At 42.0% G+C, this 27,500-nt stretch overlaps 1 protein-coding gene across 2 annotated transcripts in view; it reads right to left on the reverse strand.

Moving 5' to 3' along the window:
- The window catches only part of cdon (cell adhesion associated, oncogene regulated), a 146,122-nt gene that overhangs the window by 47,434 nt on the left and 71,188 nt on the right, over window positions 1-27,500 (reverse strand). For both annotated transcript variants that reach the window (XM_052526126.1, XM_052526078.1), the window contains exon 2: window positions 5,307-5,507. In XM_052526126.1, the coding sequence (XP_052382086.1) occupies window positions 5,307-5,370 (64 nt within the window). In that variant the 5' untranslated portion in view covers window positions 5,371-5,507. The remainder of the gene's footprint in view (window positions 1-5,306; window positions 5,508-27,500) is intronic.

Genomic DNA, 27,500 nt, shown 5'->3' on the forward strand with positions numbered 1-27,500 from the left:
AAATAAAATAAATGAAAATAAAGGCAGATTTAATAAATATACATGTGAGTGAATCACTGCCTTAACACTATCCAGTTTAATATGGTTTAAAGAAGAGGGAGATCCAGCTACTGGTTTAGAATCAGCCAGGTTTAGAATCTCCTGGTTTAGAAGCTCCAGATACTAGTGTTTAGAAGCTCCCGGTTTAGAATCTCCAGTTTAGAAGCTCCCGGTTTAGAAGCTCCCAGGTTTAGAAGCTCCCAGATACTAGTTTAGAAGCTCCAGTTTAGAAGCTCCTAGTGTAAAGTTTAGAAGCAGATCCTCCCAGTGTTTAGATCCAGCTCCCGGTTTAAAAAAGAAGCTCCCGGTTTAGAAGCTAATATCAGGTTTAGAAGCTCCCGGTTTAGAAGCTCCCGGTTTAGAAGCTCCCAGGTTTAGAAGCTCCCGGTTTAGAATCTCCCGGTTTAGAATCTCCCGGTTTAGAAGTTCCCGGTTTAGAAGCTCCCGGTTTAGAAGCTCCCGGTTTAGAAGCTCCCGGTTTAGAAGCTCCCAGGTTTAGAAGCTCCTGGTTTAGAAGCTCCCGGTTTAGAATCTCCCGGTTTAGAAGTTCCCGGTTTAGAAGCTCCCGGTTTAGAAGTTCCCGGTTTAGAAGCTCCCGGTTTAGAAATTCCCGGTTTAGAAGCTCCCGGTTTAGAAGCTCCCGGTTTAGAAGCTCCCGGTTTAGAAGCTCCCAGGTTTAGAAGCTCCCGGTTTAGAAGCTCCCGGTTTAGAATCTCCCGGTTTAGAAGTTCCCGGTTTAGAAGCTCCCGGTTTAGAAGTTCCCGGTTTAGAAGCTCCCGGTTTAGAAATTCCCGGTTTAGAAGTTCCCGGTTTAGAAGCTCCCGGTTTAGAAGCTCCCGGTTTAGAATCTCCCGGTTTAGAAGCTCCCGGTTTAGAAGCTCCTGTGTATTTTGAATTGCTATCCTTATTTTGTTATTCTTTTGTAATTGCTATCCTTATTTTATTATTCTTTTGTAATTGCTATCCTTATTTTGTTATTATTTTGTAATTGCTATCCTTATTTTGTTATTTTGTAATTGCTATCCTTATTTTATTTTGTCTACATACTATTTTTACGGGATGCTAGTGGCTGCACACATGAAGCCACATGGCTCTAGCTTTGTCCACTGCTGGTACAGGTGCTACCAACTTTCAGTTGATGGCATAAGCTAGCACATGGATTTTGTTTTCCCAGGTTTTATTTATTTAACCCGATTTCCAAGTTTTCCTTTTTTTCCTTCAGGTTTTCATTCTCAAAATCACACGTTTTATATTTTTAAAAACTACATACATTGGATGTTGTAAGTCCACAACAATGCTTAAACCACATCAGGAGACCGCTTTTGAGAAATAAAAAAGATACGACATTTGGAGGTTGTAATTGACCTTTAATTCAATGGCAAGAGACCGTTGTGTCTGGCTATTGGTGTTTTTGTACTGTACCATGTACACTGTAGGGTGTACATACGATTGATACAAATCATCATGATATCATTCTGCCAGGTAGGCCTACTTCACAATCAACATTGGGAAGGTTTTGGGGGAAATCCTATAGAATTGTACATCCAAACAGTGCATGATGACAGAAATGCAGATCGCAAAGATTCGGCCGAAACCAACCAAACATTAATGTCGCACTGCAAAGCAAAAGGGTCGCAAACGCGAGTTTTGAGCCATGAGAAGGAATGAGGCATTTTCCACAATACCTCCTAGGCTAGAAGAGTGGCCACAATACCTCCTAGGCTAGAAGAGTGGCCACAATACCTCCTAGGCTAGGTTAAACAGAAGAGTGGCCACAATACCTCCTAGGCTAGAAGAGTGGCCACAATACCTCCTAGGCTAGGTTAAACAGAAGAGTGGCCACAATACCTCCTAGGCTAGGTTAAACAGAAGAGTGGCCACAATACCTCCTAGGCTAGAAGAGTGGCCACAATACCTCCTAGGCTAGGTTAAACAGAAGAGTGGACACAATACCTCCAAGGCTAGGTTAAACAGAAGAGTGGACACAATACCTCCTAGGCTAGGTTAAACAGAAGAGTGGCCTCAATACCTCCTAGGCTAGAAGAGTGGACACAATACCTCCTAGGCTAGGTTAAACAGAAGAGTGGCCACAATACCTCCAAGGCTAGAAGAGTGGACACAATACCTCCTAGGCTAGGTTAAACAGAAGAGTGGCCACAATACCTCCAAGGCTAGAACAGTGGCCACAATACCTCCAAGGCCAGAAGAGTGGCCACAATACCTCCTAGGCTAGAAGAGTGGCCACAATACCTCCAAGGCTAGAAGAGTGGCCACAATACCTCCAAGGTTAGGTTAAACAGAAGAGTGGCCACAATACCTCCAAGGCTAGAAGAGTGGACACAATACCTCCAAGGCCAGAAGAGTGGCCACAATACCTCCTAGGCTAGAAGAGTGGCCACAATACCTCCAAGGCTAGAAGAGTGGCCACAATACCTCCTAGGCTAGAAGAGTGGCCACAATACCTCCAAGGCTAGGTTAAACAGAAGAGTGGCCACAATACCTCCTAGGCTAGAAGAGTGGCCACAATACCTCCAAGGCTAGGTTAAACAGAAGAGTGGCCACAATACCTCCTAGGCTAGAAGAGTGGCCACAATACCTCCAAGGCTAGGTTAAACAGAAGAGTGGCCACAATACCTCCTAGGCTAGAAGAGTGGCCACAATACCTCCTAGGCTAGGTTAAACAGAAGAGTGGCCACAATACCTCCAAGGCTAGGGTAAACAGAAGAGTGGACACAATACCTCCTAGGCTAGGTTAAACAGAAGAGTGGACACAATACCTCCAAGGCTAGGTTAAACAGAAGAGTGGTCACAATACCTCCTAGGCTAGGTTAAACAGAAGAGTGGACACAATACCTCCTAGGCTAAAAGAGTGGCCACAATACCTCCTAGGCTAGGTTAAACAGAAGAGTGGACACAATACCTCCAAGGCTAGGTTAAACAGAAGAGTGGACACAATACCTCCAAGGCTAGGTTAAACAGAAGAGTGGACACAATACCTCCAAGGCTAGGTTAAACAGAAGAGTGGACACAATACCTCCAAGGCTAGGTTAAACAGAAGAGTGGACACAATACCTCCAAGGCTAGGTTAAACAGAAGAGTGGACACAATACCTCCAAGGCTAGGTTAAATAGAAGAGTGGACACAATACCTCCAAGGCTAGGTTAAACAGAAGAGTGGACACAATACCTCCAAGGCTAGGTTAAACAGAAGAGTGGACACAATACCTCCAAGGCTAGGTTAAACAGAAGAGTGGTCACAATACCTCCTAGGCTAGGTTAAACAGAAGAGTGGCCACAATACCTCCTAGGCTAGAAGAGTGGCCACAATACCTCCAAGGCTAGGTTAAACAGAAGAGTGGCCACAATACCTCCTAGGCTAGGTTAAACAGAAGAGTGGCCACAATACCTCCAAGGCTAGGGTAAACAGAAGAGTTGCAAATCTGATGTTGAAGATATAGATCTCACTATACATATGTTAGCTACCTAGCTAGCTACAGTGCCTTGCAGAAGTATTCACCCCCTTGGCGTTTTTCCTATTTTGTTGCCTTACAACCTGTAATTTTAAAATATTTGGATTTAATGTAATTGACATACACAAAATAGTCAAAATTGGTGAAGTGAAATGAAAAAAAATTACTTGCTTATAAAAATTAGGGTGAAACCCCCCCCCCCAGAAAAATGGTGTGTGAATATGTATTTACCCCCTTTGCTATGAAGCTACTAAATAAGATCTGGTGCAACCAATTACCTTCAGAAGTCACATAATTAGTTAAATAAAGTCCACCTGTGTGCAATCTAAGTGTCACATGATCTGACACATGATCTCAGTATATATACACCTGTTCTGAAAGGCCCCAGAGTCTGCAACACCACTAAGCAAGGGGCACCACCAAGCAAGTGGCACTATGAAGACCAAGGAGCTCTCCAAACAGCTCAGGGACAAAGTTGTGGAGAAGTACACATCTTAGTTGGGTTATAAAATAATATCTGAAACTTTGAACATTCCACGGAGCACTATTAAATCCATTATTAAAAAATGGAAAGAATATGGCACCACAACAAACCTGCCAAGAGAGGGCCACCCACCAAAACTCACAGACCAGGCAAGGAGGGCATTAATCAGAGAGGCAACAAAGAGACCAAATATAACCCTGAAGGAGCTGCAAAGCTCCACAGCGGTGATTGGAGTATCTGTCAATAGGACCACTTTAAGCCGTACACTCCACAGAGCTGGGCTTTACGGAAGAGTGGCCAGAAACAAATAAGCGAACATGTTTGGTGTTCGCCAAAAGGCATATGTGGGAGACTCCCCAAACATATGGAAGAAGGTACTCTGGTTAGATGAGACTAAAATTGAGCTATTTGGCCATCAAGGAAAATTCTATGTCTGGCACAAACCCAACACCTCTCATCACCCCGAGAATACCATCCCCACAGTGAAGCATGGTGGTGGAAGCATCATGCTGTGGGGATGTTTTTCATTGGCAGGTACTGGGAAACTGGTCAGAATTGAAGAAATTATGGATGGTGCTAAATATGGGGAAATTCTTGAGGGAAACCTGTTTCAGTCTTCCAGAGATTTGAGACTGGGACGGAGGTTCACCTTCCAGCAGGACAATGACCCTAAGCATACTGCTAAAGCAACACTCGTGGTTTAAGAGGAAACATGTAAATGTCTTGGAATGGCCTAGTCAAAGCCCAGAACTTAATCCAATTGAGAATCTGTGGTATGACTTAAATATTGTTGCACACCAGCAGAACCCATCCAACTTGAAGGAGCTGGAGCAGTTTTGCCTTGAAGAATGGGCAAAAACCCCAGTGGCTAGATGTGCCAAGCTTATAGAGACATACCCCAAGAGACTTGCAGCTGTAATTGCTGCAAAAGGTGACTCTACAAGCATTGACTTTGAGGGCGTGAATAGTTATGCACACTCAAGTTTTCTGTTTTTTTTTGTCTTGTTGATTTCACAATAAAAAATATTTTGCATCTTCAAAGTGGTAGGCATGTTGTGTAAATCAAATGATACATACCCCCCCCCCCCCCAAAAACAAATCTAGTTTAATTCCAGGTTGTAAGGCAACAAAATATGAAAAATGCCAAAGGGGGGTGAATACTTTCGCAAGACACTATACTACTGTATATACACCAATAGAGCACCCATTCCTAAATCAATACACTTTTGATAATTTCTTGAAGTACAAAACACTTTAAAAGCAGAGGAATAAAGCCTTGACTTAATGAAGGTTGACTGTGTTATCAGTACTTACCACAGAGTAGGAGCGCTTGGCTGAGACAAAGCACAGTGCAGAGAACCCTCAGACCACCAGCCATAGTGACCACTCAGCCCTGCTGATCGCCTGCCACCCAGCACCCAGCACCCACACCAAAACACACACACACACACAACAACAACACACACACACACACACACACACCCGACACACACACCTGACGTCTGATCAGCACACCTGCAACACACAGAGATAGACAGACAACAGAACAACATTAGAACAGGAACACAGCATTATTCAGCCGAGATGCATGGGGTTTAGGTCTAGGTACAGACATCACCACATATCATTCTCTCTCTAGGTACAGACATCACCACATATCATTCTCTCTCTAGGTACAGACATCACCACATATCATTCTCTCTCTCTCTAGGTACAGACATCACCACATATCATTCTCTCTCTAGGTACAGACATCACCACATATCATTCTCTCTCTCTAGGTACAGACATCACCACATATCATTCTCTCTCTAGGTACAGACATCACCACATATCATTCTCTCTCTCTCTAGGTACAGACATCACCACATATCATTCTCTCTCTCTAGGTACAGACATCACCACATATCATTCTCTCTCTCTAGGTACAGACATCACCACATATCATTCTCTCTCTCTAGGTACAGACATCACCACATATCATTCTCTCTCTCTCTAGGTACAGACATCACCACATATCATTCTCTCTCTCTAGGTACAGACATCACCACATATCATTCTCTCTCTCTAGGTACAGACATCACCACATATCATTCTCTCTCTCTAGGTACAGACATCACCACATATCTCTCTCTCTCTCTAGGTACAGACATCACCACATATCATTCTCTCTCTAGGTACAGACATCACCACATATCATTCTCTCTCTCTAGGTACAGACATCACCACATATCATTCTCTCTCTCTAGGTACAGACATCACCACACATATCATTCTCTCTAGGTACAGACATCACCACATATCATTCTCTCTCTAGGTACAGACATCACCACATATCTCTCTCTAGGTACAGACATCACCACATATCATTCTCTCTCTCTAGGTACAGACATCACCACATCATCAGGTACAGACATCACCACATATCTCTCTCTCTAGGTACAGACATCACCACATATCATTCTCTCTCTCTAGGTACAGACATCACCACATATCATTCTCTCTCTAGGTACAGACATCACCACATATCATTTCTCTCTCTAGGTACAGACATCACCACATATCATTCTCTCTCTAGGTACAGACATCACCACATATCATCTCTCTCTCTCTAGGTACAGACATCACCACATATCATTCTCTCTCTCTAGGTACAGACATCACCACATATCATTCTCTCTCTAGGTACAGACATCACCACATATCATTCTCTCTCTCTAGGTACAGACATCACCACATATCATTCTCTCTCTCTAGGTACAGACATCACCACATATCATTCTCTCTCTCTAGGTACAGACATCACATATCACAGGTACAGACATCACCACATATCATTCTCTCTCTAGGTACAGACATCACCACATATCATTCTCTCTCTCTAGGTACAGACATCACCACATATCATTCTCTCTCTCTCTAGGTACAGACATCACCACATATCATTCTCTCTCTCTCTAGGTACAGACATCACCACATATCATTCTCTCTCTCTAGGTACAGACATCACCACATATCATTCTCTCTCTCTAGGTACAGACATCACCACATATCATTCTCTCTCTAGGTACAGACATCACCACATATCATTCTCTCTCTCTAGGTACAGACATCACCACATATCATTCTCTCTCTCTAGGTACAGACATCACCACATATCATTCTCTCTCTAGGTACAGACATCACCACATATCATTCTTCTCTCTCTAGGTACAGACATCACCACATATCATTCTCTCTCTCTCTAGGTACAGACATCACCACATATCATTCTCTCTCTCTAGGTACAGACATCACCATATCATTCTCTCTCTAGGTACAGACATCTAGGTACAGACATCACCACATATCATTCTCTCTCTAGGTACAGACATCACCACATATCATTCTCTCTCTCTAGGTACAGACATCACCACATATCATTCTCTCTCTAGGTACAGACATCACCACATATCAGGTACAGACATCATATCATTCTCTCTCTCTAGGTACAGACATCACCACATATCATTCTTCTCTCTCTAGGTACAGACATCACCACATATCATTCTCTCTCTAGGTACAGACATCACCACATATCATTCTCTCTCTCTAGGTACAGACATCACCACATATCATTCTCTCTCTCTAGGTACAGACATCACCACATATCATCTCTCTAGGTACAGACATCACCACATATCTCTCTCTCTAGGTACAGACATCACCACATATCATTCTCTCTCTAGGTACAGACATCACCACATATCATTCTCTCTCTCTCTAGGTACAGACATCACCACATATCATATCATTCTCTCTCTAGGTACAGACATCACCACATATCATTCTCTCTCTCTAGGTACAGACATCACCACATATCATTCTCTCTCTCTCTAGGTACAGACATCACCACATATCATTTCTCTCTCTCTAGGTACAGACATCACCACATATCATCTCTCTCTCTAGGTACAGACATCACCACATATCATTCTCTCTCTCTCTAGGTACAGACATCACCACATATCATCTTCTCTCTAGGTACAGACATCACCACATATCATTCTCTCTCTAGGTACAGACATCACCACATATCATTCTCTCTCTCTAGGTACAGACATCACCACATATCATTCTTCTCTCTCTAGGTACAGACATCACCACATATCATTCTCTCTCTAGGTACAGACATCACCACATATCATTAGGTACAGACATTCTCTCTCTAGGTACAGACATCACCACATATCATCAGGTACAGACATCACCTCATATCATTCTCTCTCTAGGTACAGACATCACCACATATCATTCTCTCTCTCTAGGTACAGACATCACCACATATCATCTCTCTCTCTAGGTACAGACATCACCACATATCATTCTCTCTCTCTAGGTACAGACATCACCACATATCATTCTAGGTACAGACATCACCACATATCATTACAGACATCTCTCTCTCTAGGTACAGACATCACCACATATCATTTCTCTCTCTAGGTACAGACATCACCACATATCATTCTTCTCTCTCTAGGTACAGACATCACCACATATCATCTCTCTCTCTAGGTACAGACATCACCACATATCATCTCTCTCTCTAGGTACAGACATCACCACATATCATTCTCTCTCTCTCTAGGTACAGACATCACCACATATCATTCTCTCTCTCTCTAGGTACAGACATCACCACATATCATTCTCTCTAGGTACAGACATCACCACATATCATTCTCTCTAGGTACAGACATCACCACATATCATTCTCTCTCTCTCTAGGTACAGACATCACCACATATCATTCTCTCTCTCTAGGTACAGACATCACCACATATCATTCTCTCTCTCTAGGTACAGACATCACCACATATCATTTCTCTCTCTCTAGGTACAGACATCACCATCATAGGTACAGACATCATATCATTCTCTCTCTAGGTACAGACATCACCACATATCATTCTCTCTCTCTAGGTACAGACATCACCACATATCATTCTCTCTCTCTCTAGGTACAGACATCACCACATATCATTCTCTCTCTAGGTACAGACATCACCACATATCATTCTCTCTCTAGGTACAGACATCACCACATATCATTTCTCTCTCTCTAGGTACAGACATCACCACATATCATTCTCTCTCTCTCTAGGTACAGACATCACCACATATCATTCTCTCTCTCTAGGTACAGACATCACCACATATCATTCTCTCTCTCTCTAGGTACAGACATCACCACATATCATTCTCTCTCTCTAGGTACAGACATCACCACATATCATTCTCTCTCTAGGTACAGACATCACCACATATCATTCTCTCTCTCTCTAGGTACAGACATCACCACATATCATTCATTCTCTCTCTAGGTACAGACATCACCACATATCATTCTCTCTCTCTCTAGGTACAGACATCACCACATATCATTCTCTCTCTAGGTACAGACATCACCACATATCATCTCTCTTACAGACATCACCACATATCATTCTCTCTCTAGGTACAGACATCACCACATATCATTCTCTCTCTCTAGGTACAGACATCACCACATATCATTCTCTCTCTCTAGGTACAGACATCACCACATATCATTCTCTCTCTCTAGGTACAGACATCACCACATATCATTCTCTCTCTCTCTAGGTACAGACATCACCACATATCATTCTCTCTCTAGGTACAGATATCATCACAGACATCATATCATTCTCTCTCTAGGTACAGACATCACCACATATCATCTCTCTCTCTAGGTACAGACATCACCACATATCATTCTCTCTCTAGGTACAGACATCACCACATATCATTCTCTCTCTCTAGGTACAGACATCACCACATATCATTCTCTCTATAGGTACAGACATCATATCATTCTCTCTCTAGGTACAGACATCACCACATATCATTCATTCTCTCTCTAGGTACAGACATCACCACATACAGACATCATATCATTCTCTCTCTCTAGGTACAGACATCACCACATATCATTCTCTCTCTCTCTAGGTACAGACATCACCACATATCATTCTCTCTCTCTAGGTACAGACATCACCACATATCATTTCTCTCTCTAGGTACAGACATCACCACATATCATTCTCTCTCTCAGACATCACCACATATCATTCTCTCTCTCTCTAGGTACAGACATCACCACATATCATTCTCTCTCTCTAGGTACAGACATCACCACATATCATTCTCTCTCTAGGTACAGACATCACCACATATCATTCTCTCTCTCTAGGTACAGACATCACCACATATCATTCTCTCTCTCTAGGTACAGACATCACCACATATCATTCTCTCTCTCTAGGTACAGACATCACCACATATCATTTCTCTCTCTAGGTACAGACATCACCACATATCATTCTCTCTCTAGGTACAGACATCACCACATATCATTCTCTCTCTCTCTAGGTACAGACATCACCACATATCATTCTCTCTCTCTCTAGGTACAGACATCACCACATATCATTCTCTCTCTCTAGGTACAGACATCACCACATATCATTCTCTCTCTAGGTACAGACATCACCACATATCATTCTCTCTCTCTAGGTACAGACATCACCACATATCATTCTCTCTCTCTCTAGGTACAGACATCACCACATATCATTCTCTCTCTAGGTACAGACATCATATCATTCTCTCTCTAGGTACAGACATCACCACATATCATTCTCTCTCTCTAGGTACAGACATCACCACATATCATTCTCTCTCTCTAGGTACAGACATCACCACATATCATTCTCTCTAGGTACAGACATCACCACATATCATTCTCTCTCTCTCTAGGTACAGACATCACCACATATCATTCTCTCTCTCTAGGTACAGACATCACCACATATCATTCTCTCTCTCTAGGTACAGACATCACCACATATCATTCTCTCTCTCTAGGTACAGACATCACCACATATCATTCTCTCTCTCTAGGTACAGACATCACCACATATCATTCTCTCTCTCTCTAGGTACAGACATCATATCATTCTCTCTCTAGGTACAGACATCACCACATATCATTCTCTCTCTCTAGGTACAGACATCACCACATATCATTCTCTCTCTAGGTACAGACATCACCACATATCTCTCTCTCTAGGTACAGACATCACCACATATCATTCTCTCTCTCTAGGTACAGACATCACCATATCATATACAGACATCACCATATCTCTCTCTCTAGGTACAGACATCACCACATATCATTCTCTCTCTAGGTACAGACATCACCACATATCATTCTCTCTCTCTCTAGGTACAGACATCACCACATATCATTTCTCTCTCTCTAGGTACAGACATCACCACATATCATTCTCTCTCTCTAGGTACAGACATCACCACATATCATTTCTCTCTCTCTAGGTACAGACATCACCACATATCATTCTCTCTCTAGGTACAGACATCACCACATATCATTCTCTCTCTCTAGGTACAGACATCACCACATATCATTCTCTCTCTCTAGGTACAGACATCACCACATATCATTCTCTCTCTCTCTAGGTACAGACATCACCACATATCATTCTCTCTCTAGGTACAGACATCACCACATATCATTCTCTCTCTCTAGGTACAGACATCACCACATATCATTCTCTCTCTAGGTACAGACATCACCACATATCATTCTCTCTCTAGGTACAGACATCACCACATATCATTCTCTCTCTCTAGGTACAGACATCACCACATATCATTCTCTCTAGGTACAGACATCACCACATATCATTCTCTCTCTCTAGGTACAGACATCACCACATATCATCTCTCTCTCTAGGTACAGACATCACCACATATCATCATTCTCTCTCTAGGTACAGACATCACCACATTCTCTCTCTAGGTACAGACATCACCACATATCATTCTCTCTCTAGGTACAGACATCACCACATATCATTCTCTCTAGGTACAGACATCACCACATATCATTCTCTCTCTCTAGGTACAGACATCACCACATATCATTCTCTCTCTCTAGGTACAGACATCACCACATATCATTCTCTCTCTAGGTACAGACATCACCACATATCATTCTCTCTCTCTAGGTACAGACATCACCACATATCTCTCTCTCTCTAGGTACAGACATCACCACATATCATTCTCTCTCTCTAGGTACAGACATCACCACATATCATTCTCTCTCTCTAGGTACAGACATCACCACATATCATTCTCTCTCTCTCTAGGTACAGACATCACCACATATCATTCTCTCTCTCTAGGTACAGACATCACCACATATCATTCTCTCTCTCTAGGTACAGACATCACCACATATCATTCTCTCTCTAGGTACAGACATCACCACATATCATTCTCTCTAGGTACAGACATCACCACATATCATTCTCTCTCTCTAGGTACAGACATCACCACATATCATTCTCTCTCTCTCTAGGTACAGACATCACCACATATCATTCTCTCTCTAGGTACAGACATCACCACATATCATTCTCTCTCTCTAGGTACAGACATCACCACATATCATTCTCTCTCTAGGTACAGACATCACCACATATCATTCTCTCTCTCTCTAGGTACAGACATCACCACATATCATCTCTCTCTCTAGGTACAGACATCACCACATATCATTCTCTCTCTCTAGGTACAGACATCACCACATATCATTCTCTCTCTAGGTACAGACATCATATCTCTCTCTAGGTACAGACATCACCACATATCATTCTCTCTCTCTAGGTACAGACATCACCACATATCATTCTCTCTCTCTAGGTACAGACATCACACATATCATTCTCTCTCTAGGTACAGACATCACCACATATCATTCTTCTCTCTCTAGGTACAGACATCACCACATATCATTCTCTCTCTCTAGGTACAGACATCACCACATATCATTCTCTCTCTCTAGGTACAGACATCACCACATATCATTCTCTCTCTCTAGGTACAGACATCACCACATATCATTCTCTCTAGGTACAGACATCACCACATATCATTCTCTCTCTAGGTACAGACATCACCACATATCATTCTTCTCTCTAGGTACAGACATCACCACATATCATTCTCTCTCTAGGTACAGACATCACCACATATCATTCTCTCTCTCTAGGTACAGACATCACCACATATCAGGTACAGACATCACCACATATCATTCTCTCTCTCTCTAGGTACAGACATCACCACATATCATTTCTCTCTCTAGGTACAGACATCACCACATATCATTCTCTCTCTAGGTACAGACATCACCACATATCATCTCTCTCTCTAGGTACAGACATCACCACATATCATTCTCTCTCTCTCTAGGTACAGACATCACCACATATCATTCTCTCTCTCTAGGTACAGACATCACCACATATCATTCTCTCTCTCTAGGTACAGACATCACCACATATCATTCTCTCTCTCTAGGTACAGACATCACCACATATCATTTCTCTCTCTCTAGGTACAGACATCACCACATATCATTCTCTCTCTCTAGGTACAGACATCACCACATATCATTCTCTCTCTAGGTACAGACATCACCACATATCATTCTCTCTCTAGGTACAGACATCACCACATATCATTCTCTCTCTCTAGGTACAGACATCACCACATATCATTCTCTCTCTCTAGGTACAGACATCACCACATATCATTCTCTCTCTAGGTACAGACATCACCACATATCATTCTCTCTCTCTAGGTACAGACATCACCACATATCATTCTCTCTCTCTAGGTACAGACATCACTAGGTACAGACATATCATATCATTCTCTCTCTAGGTACAGACATCACATATCATTCTCTCTCTCAGGTACAGACATCACCACATATCATTCTCTCTCTAGGTACAGACATCACCACATATCATTCTCTCTCTCTCTAGGTACAGACATCACCACATATCATTCTCTCTCTCTCTAGGTACAGACATCACCACATATCATTCTCTCTCTCTCTAGGTACAGACATCACCACATATCATTCTCTCTCTCTAGGTACAGACATCACCACATATCATTCTCTCTCTCTAGGTACAGACATCACCACATATCATTCTCTCTCTCTAGGTACAGACATCACCACATATCATTCTCTCTCTCTAGGTACAGACATCACCACATATCATTCTCTCTCTCTCTAGGTACAGACATCACCACATATCATTTCTCTCTCTAGGTACAGACATCACCACATATCATTCTCTCTCTAGGTACAGACATCACCACATATCATTCTCTCTCTCTCTAGGTACAGACATCACCACATATCATTCTCTCTCTAGGTACAGACATCACCACATATCATTCTCTCTCTCTCTAGGTACAGACATCACCACATATCATTCTCTCTCTCTCTAGGTACAGACATCACCACATCATTCTCTCTCATTCTCTCTCTAGGTACAGACATCACCACATATCATTCTCTCTCTCTAGGTACAGACATCACCACATATCATTCTCTCTCTAGGTACAGACATCACCACATATCATTCTCTCTCTCTAGGTACAGACATCACACATATCATTCTCTCTCTCTAGGTACAGACATCACCACATATCATTCTCTCTCTAGGTACAGACATCACCACATATCATTCTCTCTCTCTAGGTACAGACATCACCACATATCATCTCTCTCTCTAGGTACAGACATCACCACATATCATTCTCTCTCTAGGTACAGACATCACCACATATCATTCTCTCTCTCTAGGTACAGACATCACCACATATCATTCTCTCTCTCTCTAGGTACAGACATCACTAGGTACAGACATCACCACATATCATTCTCTCTCTAGGTACAGACATCACCACATATCATTCTCTCTCTCTAGGTACAGACATCACCACATATCATTCTCTCTCTCTAGGTACAGACATCACCACATATCATTCTCTCTCTAGGTACAGACATCACCACATATCATTCTCTCTCTAGGTACAGACATCACCACATATCATTCTCTCTCTCTAGGTACAGACATCACCATATCATTCTCTCTCTATACAGACATCACCACATATCATTCTCTCTAGGACATCACCACATATCAGACATCACCACATATCATTCTCTCTCTAGGTACAGACATCACCACATATCATTCTTCTCTCTCTCTAGGTACAGACATCACCACATTCATTCTCTCTCTCTAGGTACAGACATCACCACATATCATTCTCTCTCTAGGTACAGACATCACCACTCTCTCTAGGTACAGACATCACCACATATCATTCTCTCTCTCTAGGTACAGACATCACCACATATCATTCTCTCTCTCTAGGTACAGACATCACCACATATCATTCTCTCTCTCTAGGTACAGACATCACCACATATCATTCTCTCTCTAGGTACAGACATCACCACATATCATTCTCTCTCTAGGTACAGACATCACCACATATCATTCTCTCTCTCTAGGTACAGACATCACCACATATCATTCTCTCTCTCTAGGTACAGACATCACCACATATCATTCTCTCTCTAGGTACAGACATCACCACATATCTCTCTAGGTACAGACATCACCACATATCATTCTCTCTCTCTCTAGGTACAGACATCACCACATATCATCTCTCTCTCTAGGTACAGACATCACCACATATCATTCTCTCTCTCTAGGTACAGACATCACCACATATCATCTTCTCTCTCTAGGTACAGACATCACCACATATCATTCTCTCTCTCTAGGTACAGACATCACCACATATCATTCTCTCTCTCTCTAGGTACAGACATCACCACATATCATTTCTCTCTCTAGGTACAGACATCACCACATATCATTCTCTCTCTAGGTACAGACATCACCACATATCATTCTCTCTCTCTAGGTACAGACATCACCACATATCATTCTCTCTCTCTAGGTACAGACATCACCACATATCATTTCTCTCTCTCTAGGTACAGACATCACCACATATCATTCTCTCTCTCTAGGTACAGACATCACCACATATCATTCTCTCTCTCTAGGTACAGACATCACCACATATCATTCTCTCTCTAGGTACAGACATCACCACATATCATTTCTCTCTCTAGGTACAGACATCACCACATATCATTCTCTCTCTAGGTACAGACATCACCACATATCATTCTCTCTCTCTAGGTACAGACATCACCACATATCATTCTCTCTCTCTAGGTACAGACATCACCACATATCATTTCTCTCTCTCTAGGTACAGACATCACATATCACAGGTACAGACATCACCACATCATTCTCTCTCTCTCTAGGTACAGACATCACCACATATCATTCTCTCTCTCTCTAGGTACAGACATCACCACATATCATTCTCTCTCTAGGTACAGACATCACCACATATCATTCTCTCTCTAGGTACAGACATCACCACATATCATTCTCTCTCTAGGTACAGACATCACCACATATCATTCTCTCTCTAGGTACAGACATCACCACATATCATTCTCTCTCTCTAGGTACAGACATCACCACATATCATTCTCTCTCTAGGTACAGACATCACCACATATCATTCTCTCTCTCTCTAGGTACAGACATCACCACATATCATTCTCTCTCTCTAGGTACAGACATCACCACATATCATTCTCTCTCTAGGTACAGACATCACCACATATCATTCTCTCTCTCTAGGTACAGACATCACCACATATCATTCTCTCTCTAGGTACAGACATCACCACATATCATTCTCTCTCTAGGTACAGACATCACCACATATCATTCTCTCTCTCTCTAGGTACAGACATCACCACATATCATTCTCTCTCTCTAGGTACAGACATCACCACATATCATTCTCTCTCTAGGTACAGACATCACCACATATCATTCTCTCTCTCTCTAGGTACAGACATCACCACATATCATTCTCTCTCTCTCTAGGTACAGACATCACCACATATCATTCTCTCTCTAGGTACAGACATCACCACATATCATTCTCTCTCTAGGTACAGACATCACCACATATCATTCTCTCTCTCTCTAGGTACAGACATCACCACATATCATTCTCTCTCTCTAGGTACAGACATCACCACATATCATTCTCTCTCTCTAGGTACAGACATCACCACATATCATTCTCTAGGTACAGACATCTCTCAGGTACAGACATCACCACATATCATCTCTCTCTCTCTAGGTACAGACATCACCACATATCATCTCTCTCTCTCTAGGTACAGACATCACCACATATCATTCTCTCTCTCTAGGTACAGACATCACCACATATCATTTCTCTCTCTCTAGGTACAGACATCACCACATATCATTCTCTCTCTCTAGGTACAGACATCACCACATATCATTCTCTCTCTAGGTACAGACATCACATATCATTCTCTCTCTCTAGGTACAGACATCACCACATATCATACAGACATCACCACATATCATTCTCTCTCTCTAGGTACAGACATCACCACATATCATTCTCTCTCTCTAGGTACAGACATCACCACATATCATTCTCTCTCTCTCTAGGTACAGACATCACCACATATCATTCTCTCTCAGGTACAGACATCACCACATATCATTCTTCTCTCTAGGTACAGACATCACCACATATCATCTCTCTCTCTAGGTACAGACATCACCACATATCATTCTCTCTCTCTAGGTACAGACATCACCACATATCATTCTCTCTCTAGGTACAGACATCACCACATATCATTCTCTCTAGGTACAGACATCACCACATATCATTCTCTCTCTCTAGGTACAGACATCACCACATATCATTCTCTCTCTAGGTACAGACATCACCACATATCATTCTCTCTCTCTAGGTACAGACATCACACATATCATTCTCTCTCTAGGTACAGACATCACCACATATCTCTCTCTCTCTAGGTACAGACATCAGACATATCATTCTCTCTCTCTAGGTACAGACATCACCACATATCATTCTCTCTCTCTAGGTACAGACATCACCATCATTCTCTCTCTATCACATCATATCATTCTCTCTCTCTAGGTACAGACATCACCACATATCATTCTCTCTCTCTAGGTACAGACATCACCACATATCATTCTCTCTCTCTAGGTACAGACATCACCACATATCATTCTCTCTCTAGGTACAGACATCACCACATATCATACAGACATCACCACATATCATTCTCTCTAGGTCTCTCTCTCTCTAGGTACAGACATCACCACATATCATTCTCTCTCTCTAGGTACAGACATCACCACATATCATTCTCTCTCTCTAGGTACAGACATCACCACATATCATTCTCTCTCTCTAGGTACAGACATCACCACATATCATTCTCTCTCTCTAGGTACAGACATCACCACATATCATTCTCTCTCTAGGTACAGACATCACCACATATCATTCTTCTCTCTCTAGGTACAGACATCACCACATATCATTCTCTCTCTAGGTACAGACATCACCACATATCATTTCTCTCTCTAGGTACAGACATCACCACATATCATTTCTCTCTCTCTAGGTACAGACATCACCACATATCATTCTCTCTCTCTAGGTACAGACATCACCACATATCATTCTCTCTCTCTAGGTACAGACATCACCACATATCATTCTCTCTCTCTAGGTACAGACATCACCACATATCATTCTCTCTCTCTAGGTACAGACATCACCACATATCATTCTTCTCTCTAGGTACAGACATCACCACATATCATTCTCTCTCTAGGTACAGACATCACCACATATCATTTCTCTCTCTAGGTACAGACATCACCACATATCATTCTTCTCTCTCTAGGTACAGACATCACCACATATCATTCTCTCTCTCTAGGTACAGACATCACCACATATCATTCTCAGGTACAGACATCACCACATATCTCTCTCTAGGTACAGACATCACCACATATCATTCTTCTCTCTCTAGGTACAGACATCACCACATATCATTCTCTCTCTCTAGGTACAGACATCACCACATATCATTCTCTCTAGGTACAGACATCACCACATATCATTCTCTCTCTCTCTAGGTACAGACATCACCACATATCATTCTCTCTCTAGGTACAGACATCACCACATATCATTCTCTCTCTAGGTACAGACATCACCACATATCATTCTCTCTCTCTAGGTACAGACATCACCACATATCATTCTCTCTCTCTAGGTACAGACATCACCACATATCATTCTCTCTCTAGGTACAGACATCACCACATATCATATCATCTCTCTCTCTAGGTACAGACATCACACATATCATTTCTCTCTCTAGGTACAGACATCACCACATATCATTCTCTCTCTCTAGGTACAGACATCACCACATATCATTCTCTCTCTCTAGGTACAGACATCACCACATATCATCTCTCTCTAGGTACAGACATCACCACATATCATTCTCTCTCTCTAGGTACAGACATCACCACATATCATTCTCTCTCTCTAGGTACAGACATCACCACATATCATTCTCTCTCTCTAGGTACAGACATCACCACATATCATTCTCTCTCTAGGTACAGACATCTCATTCTCTCTAGGTACAGACATCACCACATATCATTCTCTCTCTAGGTACAGACATCACCACATATCATTCTCTCTCTCTAGGTACAGACATCACCACATATCATTCTCTCTCTAGGTACAGACATCACCACATATCATTCTCTCTCTCTAGGTACAGACATCACCACATATCATTCTCTCTCTCTAGGTACAGACATCACCACATATCATTCTCTCTCTCTCTAGGTACAGACATCACCACATATCATTCTCTCTCTCTAGGTACAGACATCACCACATATCATTCTCTCTCTAGGTACAGACATCACCACATATCATTCTCTCTCTAGGTACAGACATCACCACATATCATTCTCTCTCTAGGTACAGACATCACCACATATCATTCTCTCTCTCTAGGTACAGACATCACCACATATCATTCTCTCTCTCTAGGTACAGACATCACCACATATCATTCTCTCTCTCTAGGTACAGACATCACCACATATCATTCTCTCTCTCTAGGTACAGACATCACCACATATCATTCTCTCTAGGTACAGACATCACCACATATCATTCTCTCTCTAGGTACAGACATCACCACATATCATTCTCTCTCTCTAGGTACAGACATCACCACATATCATTCTCTCTCTCTAGGTACAGACATCACCACATATCATTCTCTCTCTCTAGGTACAGACATCACCACATATCATTCATTCTCTCTCTAGGTACAGACATCACCACATATCATTCTCTTCTCTCTCTAGGTACAGACATCACCACATATCATTCTCTCTCTAGGTACAGACATCACCACATATCATTCTCTCTCTCTAGGTACAGACATCACCACATATCATTCTCTCTCTAGGTACAGACATCACCACATATCATTTCTCTCTCTAGGTACAGACATCACCACATATCATATCTCTCTCTCTAGGTACAGACATCACCACATATCATTCTCTCTCTCTAGGTACAGACATCACCACATATCATTCTCTCTCTCTAGGTACAGACATCACCACATATCATTTCTCTCTCTCTAGGTACAGACATCACCACATATCATTCTCTCTCAGGTACAGACATCACCACATATCATTCTCTCTCTAGGTACAGACATCACCACATATCATTCTCTCTCTCTAGGTACAGACATCACCACATATCATTCTCTCTCTCTAGGTACAGACATCACCACATATCATTCTCTCTCTCTAGGTACAGACATCACCACATATACAGACATCATATCATTCTCTCTCTAGGTACAGACATCACCACATATCATTCTCTCTCTCTAGGTACAGACATCACCACATATCAGGTACAGACATCACCACATATCATTCTCTCTCTCTAGGTACAGACATCACCACATATCATTCTCTCTCTCTCTAGGTACAGACATCACCACATATCATTCTCTCTCAGGTACAGACATCACCACATATCATTCTCTCTCTAGGTACAGACATCACCACATATCATTCTCTCTCTCTCTAGGTACAGACATCACCACATATCATTCTCTCTCTCTAGGTACAGACATCACCACATATCATTCTCTCTAGGTACAGACATCACCACATATCATTCTCTCTAGGTACAGACATCACCACATATCATTCTCTCTCTCTCTCTAGGTACAGACATCACCACATATCATTCTCTCTCTAGGTACAGACATCACCACATATCATTCTCTCTCTCTAGGTACAGACATCACCACATATCATTCTCTCTCTCTCTAGGTACAGACATCACCACATTCTCTCTCTCTAGGTACAGACATCACCACATATCATTCTCTCTAGGTACAGACATCACCACATATCATTCTCTCTCTCTAGGTACAGACATCACCACATATCATTCTCTAGGTACAGACATCACCACATATCATTCTCTCTCTCTAGGTACAGACATCACCACATATCACATCTCTCTCTCTAGGTACAGACATCACCACATATCATTCTCTCTCTCTAGGTACAGACATCACCACATATCATTCTCTCTCTCTAGGTACAGACATCACCACATATCATTCTCTCTCTCTAGGTACAGACATCACCACATATCATTCTCTCTCTCTAGGTACAGACATCACCACATATCATTCTCTCTCTCTAGGTACAGACATCACCACATATCATTCTCTCTCTCTAGGTACAGACATCACCACATATCATTCTCTCTCTAGGTACAGACATCACCACATATCATTCTCTCTAGGTACAGACATCACCACATATCATTCTCTCTCTCTCTCTAGGTACAGACATCACCACATATCATTCTCTCTCTCTAGGTACAGACATCACCACATATCATTCTCTCTCTCTAGGTACAGACATCACCACATATCATTCTCTCTCTAGGTACAGACATCATATCATTCTCTCTCTCTCTAGGTACAGACATCACCACATATCATTCTCTCTCTAGGTACAGACATCACCACATATCATTCTCTCTAGGTACAGACATCACCACATATCATTCTCTCTCTAGGTACAGACATCACATATCATTCTCTCTAGGTACAGACATCATTCTCTCTCTCTAGGTACAGACATCACCACATATCATTCTCTCTCTAGGTACAGACATCACCACATATCATTCTCTCTCTCTAGGTACAGACATCACCACATATCATCTCTCTCTCTAGGTACAGACATCACCACATATCATTCTCTCTAGGTACAGACATCACCACATATCATTCTCTCTCTCTCTAGGTACAGACATCACCACATATCATTCTCTCTCTCTAGGTACAGACATCACCACATATCATTCTCTCTCTCTAGGTACAGACATCACCACATATCATTCTCTCTCTAGGTACAGACATCACCACATATCATTCTCTCTCTAGGTACAGACATCACCACATATCATTCTCTCTCTAGGTACATGCATCACCACATATCATTCTCTCTCTCTAGGTACAGACATCACCACATATCATTCTCTCTCTAGGTACAGACATCACCACATATCTCTAGGTACAGACATCACCACATATCATTCTCTCTCTCTAGGTACAGACATCACCACATATCATTCTCTCTCTAGGTACAGACATCACCACATATCATTCTCTCTCTAGGTACAGACATCACCACATATCATTCTCTCTCTAGGTACAGACATCACCACATATCATTCTCTCTCTAGGTACAGACATCACCACATATCATTCTCTCTCTCTAGGTACAGACATCACCACATATCATTCTCTCTAGGTACAGACATCACCACATATCATTACAGACTCATTCTCTCTCTCTAGGTACAGACATCACCACATATCATTCTCTCTCTCTAGGTACAGACATCACCACATATCATTCTCTCTCTAGGTACAGACATCACCACATATCATTCTCTCTCTCTAGGTACAGACATCACCACATATCAGGTCTCTCTCTCTAGGTACAGACATCACCACATATCATTCTCTCTCTCTAGGTACAGACATCACCACATATCATTCTCTCTCTAGGTACAGACATCACCACATATCATTCTCTCTAGGTACAGACATCACCACATATCATTCTCTCTAGGTACAGACATCACCACATATCATTCTCTCTCTCTCTCTAGGTACAGACATCACCACATATCATTCTCTCTAGGTACAGACATCACCACATATCATTCTCTCTCTCTAGGTACAGACATCACCACATATCATTCTCTCTCTCTCTAGGTACAGACATCACCACATATCATTCTCTCTCTCTAGGTACAGACATCACCACATATCATTCTCTCTCTAGGTACAGACATCACCACATATCATTCTCTCTCTCTAGGTACAGACATCACCACATATCATTCTCTCTCTCTAGGTACAGACATCACATATCACAGGTACAGACATCACCACATATCATTCTCTCTCTCTAGGTACAGACATCACCACATATCATTCTCTTCTAGGTACAGACATCACCACATATCATTCTCTCTCTAGGTACAGACATCACCACATATCATTCTCTCTCTAGGTACAGACATCACCACATATCATTCTCTCTCTAGGTACAGACATCACCACATATCATTCTCTCTCTCTCTAGGTACAGACATCACCACATATCACCACATATCTCTCTCTCTAGGTACAGACATCACCACATATATCATTCTCTCTCTAGGTACAGACATCACATATCACATATCATTCTCTCTCTAGGTACAGACATCACCACATATCATTCTCTCTCTAGGTACAGACATCACCACATATCATTCTCTCTCTCTCTAGGTACAGACATCACCACATATCATTCTCTCTCTCTAGGTACAGACATCACCACATATCATTCTCTCTCTAGGTACAGACATCACCACATATCATTCTCTCTCTAGGTACAGACATCACCACATATCATTCTCTCTCTCTAGGTACAGACATCACCACATATCATTCTCTCTCTAGGTACAGACATCACCACATATCATTCTCTCTCTAGGTACAGACATCACCACATATCATTCTCTCTCTCTCTAGGTACAGACATCACCACATATCATTCTCTCTCTCTAGGTACAGACATCACCACATATCATTCTCTCTCTCTAGGTACAGACATCACCACATATCATTCTCTCTCTAGGTACAGACATCACACATATCATATCAGGTACAGACATCACCACATATCATTCTCTCTCTCTCTAGGTACAGACATCACCACATATCATTCTCTCTCTAGGTACAGACATCACCACATATCATTCTCTCTCTAGGTACAGACATCACCACATATCATTCTCTCTCTCTAGGTACAGACATCACCACATATCATTCTCTCTCAGGTACAGACATCACCACATATCATCTAGGTACAGACATCACCACATATCATTCTCTAGGTACAGACATCACCACATATCATTCTCTCTCTCTAGGTACAGACATCACCACATTCTCTCTCTCTAGGTACAGACATCACCACATATCATTCTCTCTCTCTAGGTACAGACATCACCACATATCATTCTCTCTCTAGGTACAGACATCACCACATATCATTCTCTCTCTCTAGGTACAGACATCACCACATATCATTCTCTCTCTCTAGGTACAGACATCACCACATATCATTCTCTCTAGGTACAGACATCACCACATATCATTCTCTCTCTCTAGGTACAGACATCACCACATATCATTCTCTCTCTAGGTACAGACATCACCACATATCATTCTCTCTCTCTAGGTACAGACATCACCACATATCATTCTCTCTCTCTAGGTACAGACATCACCACATATCATTCTCTCTCTCTAGGTACAGACATCACCACATATCATTCTCTCTCTCTAGGTACAGACATCACCACATATCATTCTCTCTCTCTAGGTACAGACATCACCACATATCATTCTCTCTCTAGGTACAGACATCACCACATATATTCTCTCTCTCTAGGTACAGACATCACCACATATCAGGTACAGACATCATATCTCTCTCTCTAGGTACAGACATCACCACATATCATTCTCTCTCTAGGTACAGACATCACCACATATCATTCTCTCTCTCTAGGTACAGACATCACCACATATCATTCTCTCTCTCTAGGTACAGACATCACCACATATCATTCTTCTCTCTCTAGGTACAGACATCACCACATATCATTCTCTCTCTAGGTACAGACATCACCACATATCATCAGGTACAGACATCACCACATATCATCTCTCTCTAGGTACAGACATCACCACATATCATTTCTCTCTCTCTAGGTACAGACATCACCACATATCATTCTCTCTCTAGGTACAGACATCACCACATATCATTCTCTCTCTAGGTACAGACATCACCACATATCATTCTCTCTCTCTCTAGGTACAGACATCACCACATATCATTCTCTTCTCTCTAGGTACAGACATCACCACATATCATTCTCTCTCTAGGTACAGACATCACCACATATCATTCTCTCTCTAGGTACAGACATCACCACATATCATTCTCTCTCTAGGTACAGACATCACCACATATCATTCTCTCTCTAGGTACAGACATCACCACATATCATTCTCTCTCTCTAGGTACAGACATCACCACATATCATTCTCTCTCTCTAGGTACAGACATCACCACATATCATTCTCTCTCTCTAGGTACAGACATCACCACATATCATTCTCTCTCTAGGTACAGACATCACCACATATCATTCTCTCTCTAGGTACAGACATCACCACATATCATCTCTCTCTCTAGGTACAGACATCACCACATATCATTTCTCTCTCTCTCTAGGTACAGACATCACCACATATCATTCTCTCTCTCTCAGGTACAGACATCACCACATCATTCTCTCTCTCTAGGTACAGACATCACCACATATCATTCTCTCTCTAGGTACAGACATCATATCATTCTCTCTCTAGGTACAGACATCAGCACATATCATTCTCTCTCTAGGTACAGACATCACCACATCATCATTCTCTCTCTAGGTACAGACATCACCACATATCATTCTCTCTCTAGGTACAGACATCACCACATATCATTCTCTCTCTAGGTACAGACATCACCACATATCATTCTCTCTCTCTCTAGGTACAGACATCACCACATATCATTCTCTCTCTCTCTAGGTACAGACATCACCACATATCATTCTCTCTCTAGGTACAGACATCACCACATATCATTCTCTCTAGGTACAGACAAGATGAGATAATGCAGAAATAGAGACGTGTAACCAGCCAAAAAGTCTCAAACGAGTTATACTTTATATATAGGGAACAGGCCTCAGTTTGAACCAGTCAGTAACACTACTAGTGAAATACCTGTCCCCTCTCATCTCAGCTCCTTGCCCGGCCCAGTGGAAACAAAACTCTATTAAGCCCTGTGATTAATCCCAAACACCATTCCTCCTGATCGTCATGACATATTCTCTTTACACACCCCTTGATCTCACACACCCCTGGCCTCTTACCCCTCCCCCCGAACGAACGAGTCCTGAAGAGATTTTCCTCTCTGCTCTCAATATCTAGGTCTAGTCACACAGGACTAACCCCTCTAAGACTGACTGTAGCTTGAAGACATACACACACATACACACTCATATCATTCTATATCTATAGACATACCATATATCATTCTATATCTCTCTAGGTAGCACTCACACACACACACACACACACACTCCTTGCCACGCCCACACACCCTGTGATTAATCCCACACACCATTCCACTGCATCTCACACACACACACACACACATCTCACACACCCCTGGCCTCTTACCCCTCCCACACACACACACTCTCACATTACTAACCCACACACACACACATTACACACTCACACACACACACACACACACACACACACACACACACACACACACATACACACACACACACACACACACACACACACACACACACACACACACACACACACACACACACACACACACACACACACACACACACACACACACACACACACACACCCGGGTTCACTGTTGCCTGAAGCTGTGGACAAATCTACCCAAAATGTATTAAATAATAAATAACAAATCCCTTCAAGACAACTTCCTGGGTAAAACGTTCCACTGTAACAGTGAAGGTGTAAACTTGGTAGTAGAAAACCTGAACAGTATATTTGACCTCTCAGCTTCCTTATCAAATCTAAAAATGTCCAGCAGAGAACCAAAGAAAATGAAAAACAACGACAAATGGTTTGATGAAGAATCCAAAAACCTAAGAAACAAATTGAGAAACCCATCCAACCAAAAACATAGAGACCCAGAAAACCTGAGTCTACGCCTTCACTACGGTGAATCACTAAAACTTTACAGAAATACACTACGGAAAAAGAAGGAACAGCACGTCAGAAATCAGCTC

This window comes from Oncorhynchus keta, chromosome 1 (genome assembly GCF_023373465.1).
Source record: "Oncorhynchus keta strain PuntledgeMale-10-30-2019 chromosome 1, Oket_V2, whole genome shotgun sequence".
Lineage (NCBI taxonomy): Eukaryota > Metazoa > Chordata > Actinopteri > Salmoniformes > Salmonidae > Oncorhynchus > Oncorhynchus keta.